General features: G+C 61.4%; 1 protein-coding gene across 2 annotated transcripts; it reads right to left on the reverse strand.

The window, feature by feature from the left end:
* Positions 1 to 6580: 6580 nt before the first annotated feature.
* LOC111923228 (uncharacterized) lies at positions 6581 to 9263 on the reverse strand. 2 transcript variants are annotated; one of them, XM_086886205.1, is made up of 3 exons: positions 9131 to 9263; positions 7255 to 7375; positions 6581 to 7054 (listed from the first exon to the last, which is right to left on the reverse strand). In XM_086886205.1, the coding sequence occupies exons 1-3, from the start codon at positions 9226 to 9228 to the stop codon at positions 6794 to 6796; spliced, it is 480 nt and encodes a 159-aa protein (XP_086742331.1). In that variant the 5' UTR covers positions 9229 to 9263; the 3' UTR covers positions 6581 to 6793. The 2 variants fall into 2 exon arrangements, with proteins under 2 accessions (XP_086742331.1, XP_086742330.1); XM_086886204.1 differs by lacking the exon at positions 9131 to 9263 and adding an exon at positions 8143 to 8752.
* Between the last annotated feature and the right edge of the window lie 353 nt (positions 9264 to 9616).

Below are 9616 nucleotides of genomic sequence, written 5' to 3' on the forward strand. Positions count from 1 at the left end.
AGCACAGCCCGAGCCCCCGGCTGTCCCCTCCTGCCAGGGACTTGTGCAGAGCCACAAGGTCCCCCTGATCCCCCTTTGCTCCAGGCTGAGCCCCTTCCCAGCTCCCACAGCTCTTCCTGGGGCTCCAGAACCTTCCAGCTCCCACAGCTCTTCCTGGGGCTCCAGACCCTTCCCAGCTCCCACAGCTCTTCCTGGGGCTCCAGAACCTTCCCAGCTCCCACAGCTCTTCCTGGGGCTCCAGAACCTTCCCAGCTCCATTCCCTGGACAGCTCCAGACCCTTCCCAGCTCTATCCCCCTCTGCATGCAGGTCCCAGCCACACTCCAGACGTGCCCCAAGCCGTGACCACATCAATCCCAAAATAGCCCCAGGGCTCCGCGTCCGAAGTGACGGCCCGGCTATAAATACACCTCGCTCTGCTGTCCAAGGCTCCCTTGCACAAGGTGTGATCCCATCAGCAGGGAATGTCTCCCAGGACCCAAATCCCGCTTTACGGGCTCCTGGCAGCGTCAGGTTCTATTTAACCTCTGTGCCGTGACACACCAGGCAGCGCCGTGGGCTGAGGTCAGCGCCCGTCCCGCTGGATGATCCCTGTGGAGCCGCGTCTGCCCAGCTCCCCATGGAGTCACTGCGGAGAAAGCGGGGCCTCCAGGGCCGTGATTCATCCCATCCCGCAGAAATGCCTAAATTAGGGCAGCAGGAGCATCCTGGGGCTGCAGCTCTCACTGCGAGGGAGCTGTGCCGGGGCAGAGGCTCCAGCAGATATTTCCAGTCAGTGAGATAATTCCCAGCCTCGGCCTCGCCGGGAGCCGCGCCAGCACCGACACTCGGACACGGCCCCACGGTGAAGTCACAGGCTGAAAAAGCTCAGCCCAGAATTCCTTGGAAAACCTCCCACCGTGTTTTTCCCCTCGTTAAATCTCCCTTGGTGTTGGAATCGCACAGTCTTGAGGAAAGAATGAGCCCAGATATGGGGAACAGGCACTGAAAGCATGAGGGCTTTTAAATCTTATTAATAAAGTATGTCTCAGGGGTCGAGATAGTTTCTTGAACAAAAGGTGGCTCAGGAAGCTTGAAATGTTTAATTTTTTATTGAAATGTAAGTTAAGGGAGTTTAGATGAGTTTCTAAAGTTAAAAAATGGTTTGAGGGTCATTTTGGGCTTTTTTTAAATAAAAAATCCTCAGGAGGCTGAAGTGTGAGGGGTTTTTTTAAATAAAAAATCCTTAGGAGGATGAAATGTGAGGGGTTTTTTTTTAAATAAAAAATCCTTAGGAGGCTGAAAGGTGAGTTTGTTTGTTTTTTTTTTAAATAAAAAATCCTCCGGAGGCTGAAATTGAGGGTTTTTTTGCATAAAACACAGTTTGGAGTTGAGCACCAGGAGGCTCTGGGGCGGACACTCGTGCCCAGTCCTAGGGACACAAAAGCAGCTCCTGGCCCAGTCCTGGCCGTGCTCCAACAATGCCCACCAAAACCAGGAGGACTGAGAGGAATTTGTCTTTCTGTGCTCTCCATCAGCTTTCCCCATGGCAGGGGATGATTCATCTCTTCCCCCACAGTCTGCTCTGACCATTCCCAGGCCAATCCCATTTGATCCATCCACCTTTTTACCCCGCAGCTGCCTTTGCTCGTGTTAACTGAGCCCGGACGCTCTCCACGGCTCTGGGAGTGATTTATTGCATTTCCTTACGGAAGTGCACATGGAAATCCCTTTTCCTCCCCTTTTGGAGGAGCTAAGGATCTCCAAGTGCCAAATCCTTCACAATCCCCCTTTTTCCCACACCTCAGACCATTCCTATTGTTTCTTTTTTCAGTTCCAGTTTCTCAGTCTTTTAAAGCCACTGACACGTTGCAGCTGGGCTTTCTCTCTCAGGTGTTTAGCATAAGGCAAAACCCACTCCCGCTCCCTGTTTTCCTGCTTTGACCTCCCCAATCCCTCAATCCCACTGGCTTTGCCCAAGCTGGGGACATTTAGGGGTTTCTCTGCTCAGACAGCATTGACAGACAACATTTCCCTTCCCCAGTGGTCTTCTCCCCCTCCCAGTTGTCACTGAGAGCAGTCCAAAATTGGGTAAAAATTCTCATTTTCACACACTTCTCAGCTGGATATTTATTAATGGGACCTTCAGACACTTCCAAATCCCAGAATTTAGGAAAGCATGTTATTTATTAACCCATTTTTTGGCTACATCCATGTTTGCCTCATTGTCACACACCCTGGCCAGCAAAGCTCCAGGGAGGATGGCCTTGGGATTTGGGCAAAGGAGAGGGAATTTTATTGGTCTGTGGGCATTATCGATCCCCTCCCAGCCACCACAGGGCCCTGGACACAGATTCCACGCTGGCTTCACCTCTGTGAATTCCCTGAGAAACCCCAGGAGGAAAAGCCAGAATGCTCTGAGACAAAACACAAGGGATATGAGAACGGTCTGTGAGGAGAGGAAGGGAAATCTGCACTTGAAATGTGGGGAAAAGAGGATATATGGAAATGTTTTAGCAATCTGGGAGCAAGGCAGAGCCGTCTGGGCATGTCTGTGTGGAGGATGAGGGTGTGGATGGTCCAGCACATGGACCTGCAGCAGGAGAATTTGGATGGAAGGGACAGAGAACGAGGGATGGAGAACCCGGGATGCAGAACCTCCATCAGGAGGTGTATCCCCATGGGAAAGGCTGGCTCATGCTCTGTTTCAGTTTACCTCAGCCTGTGGGGAGGAAGCTGGGGTCAGGAAACCAAACCACTGAGCCATTCCCAGCTTCTTCCAGTGGCACAATCCCCGTCAATCCCAAAGCTCTTGTACCTCAGTGTGACCCTCTGTGGGATCTGCTGGGGACAAAGGCAGGGGATTCCCTCACAGCCTCAGTCCCACACCAGAGCAGAGCCCCACGGCTGGGCACGGCACAACCCCACAGAACCCAGAGCCAGACCTGGACCAGCCCCACAGAACCCAGAGCCAGGTCTGGAACCAACCCCACAGAACCCAGAGCCAGACCTGGAACCCCACAGAACCCAGAGCCAGACCTGGAACCCCACAGAACCCAGAGCCAGACCTGGACCAGCCCCACAGAACCCAGAGCCAGGTCTGGAACCAACCCCACAGAACCCAGAGCCAGACCTGGACCAGCCCCACAGAACCCAGAGCCAGGTCTGGAACCAACCCCACAGAACCCAGAGCCAGACCTGGAACCCCACAGAACCCAGAGCCAGACCTGGACCAGCCCCACAGAACCCAGAGCCAGACCTGGACCAGCCCCACAGAACCCAGAGCCAGACCTGAACCAACCCCACAGAACCCAGAGCCAGACCTGGACCAGCCCCACAGAACCCAGAGCCAGGTCTGGAGCCCACAGAACCCAGAGCCAGACCTGGACCAGCCCCACAGAACCCAGAGCCAGGTCTGGAACCAACCCCACAGAACCCAGAGCCAGACCTGGACCAGCCCCACAGAACCCAGAGTAAGGTCTGGAACCAACCCCACAGAACCCAGAGCCAGACCTGGAACCCCACAGAACCCAGAGCCAGACCTGGACCAGCCCCACAGAACCCAGAGCCAGACCTGGACCAGCCCCACAGAACCCAGAGCCAGACCTGAACCAACCCCACAGAACCCAGAGCCAGGTCTGGACCAACCCCACAGAAGGCACAGCCAGGCCTGGAGCCCCACAGAAGGCAGAGCCAGGCCTGGAGCCCACAGAAGGCACAGCCAGGCCTGGAGCCCCACAGAACCCAGAGCCAGGCCTGGAGCCCACAGAAGGCACAGCCAGGCCTGGAGCCCACACGGCGCTGCCCGGGCGCTGTCCCCGGGCTGGCTCCGCCGTGACCCTTCGGGACGGGCAGTGGCTCTGAACGGCCTCACGCTCCACCAGCGGGGCCGGGGCGTCGCCGGGAAAAGCCCAAACGCCGCTGCCAAATGCGGGAGGAACAAACCCAGCCGGGCTCGGGTGGCTGTGGATGCCCCCGTGGTGGTTTGAAGGGCAGCGTGAGGGAGGAGGAGGAGGAATCCCGAGGCCGGGGGAGCTCAGGAGAGAGGCGGCTGTGGGAGGATGGACGGGCCGAGGAATGCCCCGGCTAATCCTCCTGCCCGCCGCCGGCTATTTAGGGAAGAACCAAGGAGACCGCGCTCGGCTCCTGGCTGCCCTCCCGCTCCAGCTGGCTGAATCGCGGCCCGTGCCCCCTCCTCCCGCTGCTGCGGGCCGGCCCCGGCTGAGCTGCCCCGGGCGGGGGGCCCGTCCCGCAGGCACAGCGCTCCCGGCCCCGCTGCAGCGGCACCGGGCCCGGAGAGGCGAATCGCCGCTGCTCGGGCCGGGAGCCGGGCTGGGAGCCGGGATGGCAGCCGTGATCTCAGGGAGCAGCAATGCGGAGCGCTGCCAGCCCAGAAATGTCCTTGTCCCGGCACGGCGCTGCCCCTGGCCGGAGCACGGGCCAGCCGCCCCCTCCCGCCAGCCCCGGGACACCGCCGCTGGCCCCGGCACCGCCGGGCCCCGGCGCAGCGGTACCTGGGCGCGGCCGGAGCGCCTCCGGGCACGCTCGCCTGTTTTTAGGAAGAAAAGAGGGGTTTGTTCCTGGTGAGGCGGCGGCCCTGCCCTCCCGCTCCCCACTTTGCACCCCAAAATCGCCTGATCCCGTGGGTTTCTCTGAGCCACACACCCGCTGGTTCCACGGGCCGGGCTCCGAGCGGCCGCCCCGGGCCGGCTCCACGGGCCGGGCTCCGAGCGGCCGCCCCGGGCCGGCTCCACGGGCCGGGCTCCGAGCGGCCGCCCCGGGCCGGCTCCACGGGCCGGGCTCCGAGCGGCCGCCCCGCCGCGGTTGGAACCGCCGGGAGCCCGGGGCGGGATGCGGCTGCCGCCAGCGAGGGCTCCGGGCTTTTCTCCGCCCTCCTCTCTCGGGATGACGGGTGGAGGTCAAAGATGACACCATCAGCCTCTCCTCATCACGGGCGTTCAACTTTTCCCAGCTCTCTCCATCTGCCGGGCCTTTGATTGGGAGAGCTTGAGCCAAAAAGAAGAAATTGTACTGGGGAATTCCTGGTTCCGGAGCAGCTGAATTTAATTAAAACCACTTCAGTCATTAAAGTGATTCACCAGCTAAATCAAAGGAATGAGAAACCTCCCATCAGTTCTGCCCCTCCCTCCTCGGTTTGCTTCCTCAGGGAACGGCCACGGGAGCACTGGTCAGGCCAGGCCCGCACCCCAGCAGGGGTGGAAGTACCCAGGGACAGCCGTGTGTCCCCATTGTCCCATGTGTGGGTACCCAGGGACAGTCCTGTGTCCCCATTGTGGGTACCCAGGGACAGCCGTGTGTCCCCATTATCCCATGTGTGTGTCCCCCGTGTCCCATGTTTGGGTACCCAGGGACAGCCGTGTGTCCCCATTGTCCCCCGTGTGGGTACCCAGGGACAGCCGTGTGTCCCCATTGTGGGTACCCAGGGACAGCCGTGTGTCCCATGTGTGGGTACCCAGGGACAGCCGTGTGTCCCCTGTGTGGGTACCCAGGGACAGCCGTGTGTCCCCGTGTCCCACATGTGGGTACCCAGGGACAGCCGTGTGTCCCATGTGTGGGTACCCAGGGACAGCCGTGTGTCCCCCATGTGGGTACCCAGGGACAGCCGTGTGTCCCCGTGTCCCACATGTGGGTACCCAGGGACAGTCCTGTGTCCCCCGTGTCCCACGTGTGGCTGTCCTGACACGGTGCCTTTGCTGCAGGACGTCCTGGATTCCATCCCTGTGCCCGGCTCCTGTCTGTGTCCGTGTGCAGCCCTGTCCCAGAGAGCCAGGCTGCTTCCCTCTGCCCGGCAGCTTGCAGTGCTCATTCCTGCGCTGCCCTTGGGTCACCTGAGCCCCGAGAACTCCTCTGTGCTGGCTCCCAGCTCCCGGCCCCTCGCAGCGCCCGAGGGAACATCCCGTCACGGCTCCGTGAACTCAGCACCCCCCAAATAGCCCGGCCAGCCTGGCCCCCAGCAGGAGCGCTCCGGCCCCGGCCCGCGGATGATCTTACAGCCTGGGAAGCTCCAAACATGCTGCTCCTGCCCATAAAAAGCAAAGGGCTTTGGGCATGGAATCATCGGGAACACGGGGATTGCGCCAGTCAGGAGAGACGCTCCTGGGAGGCGGCATTGTTGGAAAGGCGAAAGGGCAGAGGGAGCTGAGCCTGGGGACAGGGGGAGCCCCAAAACACAGCTCAGTCCTGGCCCTGATGCCTCCAAGGGTTTGTAAAACACACCCAGAGCTTTGGTGCTGCAGTTTGGCTCCTTGGCCACCTCATCCCGATGGGAATACGTGACCCAAATCATGCACCAGAACCAGCTGTTAGGAACACAGAAGTGGTTATTCCGTTATACTGTGATCCCTGTTTTTCAAATCCCCAAATCCCAGTCTCTCCCGTACTGCTGGCTCTGGAGACCATCCCACAGTGCTGGGGAGCTGGCAGAAGCCTTCCCCTCCCGGCAGTGCTCGAGGCACGGGCCCCGGGCACCACCCCAGCAGTGGAGCCCATCTGGCTGCAAGAGACTGCACAGGGAAGTCCTTCTCCGTGAGAAGCTCAGTTTTCCAGGCAGAAAGAGGAAAAACACCTCACTGGAGCAACGGTCCAATGGATAAAATTGGAATTTAATTAAGTTAAGGAGATATTTGCCCAACTAGAACATCCAACCCCCCCCAGCACACTGTGTGCTGCCCCCTGCCCGGACACACGTGGAGACAACGGTCCCTCGGGAGCCTCCTGGGCACAGCCAGCCCCACTCTTCCACAATTCCCAGGAATTCTTCTTCCTTATCTTATCTGGCCACCCACAGCCTGCCCTCACCCGCCGCCGTCGCCAGGGCCAGCCCGCAGGTCCGGGCGCAGGCGGATCTCCACCAGCCGGACGGCGCGGAGCAGCACGGCCAGCTGGGAGCACACCCGGGCCACCACGTCCAGCACAGGATCCGTCAGGTCCCGCACGCCGCCCAGCACCTTCAGCAGGAAGAGCAGGAGCGGCTGCAGGAGGCTGTGAAACGCTGCTGCCAGGAAGGGCTTCAGGACATGGTCGCCGATGGCTGTCAGGACACCGACCACCAACGCCTGGATTTGGGGTGAAATCCTGTGTTTGAGGGATTTGCCAGCAGGCGTCACCAAAAATGGGCTGGGACACAAAAATTCTACTGTGGGAGAGGAATTGTGCGACAGTGGGAAATGGAAGTTCCTTCTCCCGATACTGAAGGACTTTGACACATCCTCAGCAGCTGCTCTGGCCGTGGCTCTGCGGGAACGGGGCGGCTCACCTGGACCACGGCCTCGCCAAGGAAGCGGATCAGCTCCACCAGGAAGAGGCTGAAGACGCTGACCAGGCACCGCGGGATGGCAAAGAATTCCCGCAGCTTCCGCTGAATCGTCCACTCGGAGCTGCCATGGAGAAAAAGGAACGTCAGAGCCAGAGAGCCGAGCTGCTGAGGGGATGGATCTCCATCGTGGAGCAGATCCGGCATCCCAGGCTGCTCCTTGGCAGCAAACCCCAGCTCCACAGCCAGCTGGTCAACGATGAGAAAGCGCTGGAGCTGCGTTTCCACAGGTCTCCTCATACAGCCCAAACCCGCCTGAAGTAACCCACGGGTCCATCAGGAGGTACCCAGAGTAACCCACGGGTCCATCAGGAGGCACCCAGAGTAACCCACGGGTCCATCAGGAGGTACCCAGAGTAACCCACGGGTCCATCAGGAGGTACCCAGAGTAACCCACGGGTCCATGGGGAGGTACCCAGAGTAACCCACGGGCCCATCAGGAGGCACCCAGAGTTACCCATGGGTCCATGGGGACGGACCCAGAGTTACCCACGGGTCCATGGGGAGGCACCCAGAGTTACCCATGGGTCCATCAGGAGGTACCCAGAGTAACCCAAGGGTCCATGGGGACGGACCCAGAGTTACCCATGGGTCCATCAGGAGGCACCCAGAGTTACCCATGGGCCCATCAGGAGGCACCCAGAGTAACCCACGGGTCCATCAGGAGGTACCCAGAGTAACCCAAGGGTCCATCAGGATGCACCCAGAGTTACCCATGGGTCCATCAGGAGGCACCCAGAGTTACCCATGGGTCCATCAGGAGGCACCCAGAGTTACCCACGGGTCCATGGGGACGGACCCAGAGTAACCCAAGGGTCCATCAGGAGGCACCCAGAGCAGTGGCTGGCTGAGAGCCCGAGAAGCAACAGCCCAGCTCCAGGGAATCCCATCCAACTGCAGGCCGGGAAGGAGCAGCTCCAGCGTGGGCAGTGCTGAGGCTCCCTCTCATGGCCACCGCCACGGGGCGATCCGGGAGATCCACTCCGCTTTCGCTTTCCAGAAAAACACCAAGTGAAGAGAGTGAATTGTGCCAGGCTGGGAGGAAACCCCAAGCGTGCCCAGGAATGCAGCGGCAGCAGCACCGGTTCGGGGAGGAAGGAGCGACAGCAGGATGACCCAAACCCTGAGGTTTTCCCCCATTTTGTCGCTGTGACGAAATCTCCCATTTCCCAGCCGAGAAGCTCAGTGTTGGCACCCAGGATCCCACTCTGGAGAAACCCCCAGTGAGGCCTGAGAAGACTCCAGGGTGGGATCCCTGGGGGAAACAGCCCTTCAGCATCTGGTAACTGGCGGCTTTCCCCGTCTGGGAGCGGGCCCTGGGCTGTGGCCAGGCTCGCAGCGGCCGCAGCTGTTCCTCGGGATCAGCTGGGATCCCGGGAAAAGCACGGACGGGGCAAGAGCTGCAGAGTGCTGGGATCCAGCTGGGATCCAGCTGGGATCCGCCGGCCTCTGCTCGAACCCCCCTCCACAGGGGCCCGAGCCTCTTTCCCCGGCCTCCCCCGCGGGTTCCTCTCCCGGAATCCCGCGGGCTCGCAGCCCCCGCAGCCCCCCGAGTTCAGCGGGGTCTGCTCCTCTCTCCTCACAGTCCCCCGGTCTGCGCTGCCCCCGAGAAAGCCCCGCTCCCGTTCCCAGCGCTCGCACCGGGATCGGAGCCAAAAGGAACATTAAACCCCTGAAATGTGAAGGATAACGGGGGCGAGACTGGCCCAAACCCTCCGGGACCCCCGAGTCCCCTCCGTCCCCCCGGGGACATCCCGACACCGGCACCGCCGGGGACACCCCCCGCCCCCGCGGGCAGCACTGAAGGGAGTCCCGGTACCTCCTTCGGTTCTTCCTCCCGGGGCGGGGCGGGGGCACCGGGGGGGCGCGGGGGGTACCGGGGGGTCCCGGCGTGCGGCGGGGCGCGCCCGGCGCCATGGGAGCAGCCCCGCCCCGCGACAGGCCCCGCCCCCGCGACAGGCCCCGCCCCCGCGACAGGCCCCGCCCCCAGAGCAAAGGTAGCAGCCCCGCCCTGTGACAGGCCCCGCCCCTGGACACGCCCACCACGGCTGAGCCCGTTGATTGACGGACAGCTGCCTCGGGGGCGGGGCCGGGGCGGGACAGCGGGCGCGCTCGCAGATGAGTGACATCGAGTGCAGCCAATCAAAGCCCGCGATCGCGCTCCGGTGTTCCCTCCCACCGCGGAGATCCCCGCGCATCACGTGGAGCGGGAAACGGGCAGTGTGTATGCAAATATATACAAAGCGTATGCTAATGAGGGTCCGCCAGCAGCGCGGGGTGACAGCCGGGGAGATGGGGCGGGGTC

This window comes from Cyanistes caeruleus, chromosome 4 (genome assembly GCF_971803275.1).
Source record: "Cyanistes caeruleus chromosome 4, bCyaCae1.hap1.1, whole genome shotgun sequence".
Taxonomy (NCBI): domain Eukaryota; kingdom Metazoa; phylum Chordata; class Aves; order Passeriformes; family Paridae; genus Cyanistes; species Cyanistes caeruleus.

Excerpts from the sequence above, each read along its gene's own strand:
- LOC111923228 (XM_086886204.1), bottom strand. The coding sequence starts at position 8,477 with ATGGGAGATTTCGTCACAGCGACAAAATGGGGGAAAACCTCAGGGTTT. Across the intron at positions 7,376-8,142 it reads TCAGCCAGCCACTGCTCTGG|CTCCGAGTGGACGATTCAGC; the intron begins GTGCCTCCTGAT and ends TCTCCATGGCAG. Across the intron at positions 7,055-7,254 it reads TTGGCGAGGCCGTGGTCCAG|GCGTTGGTGGTCGGTGTCCT; the intron begins GTGAGCCGCCCC and ends CCCCAAATCCAG.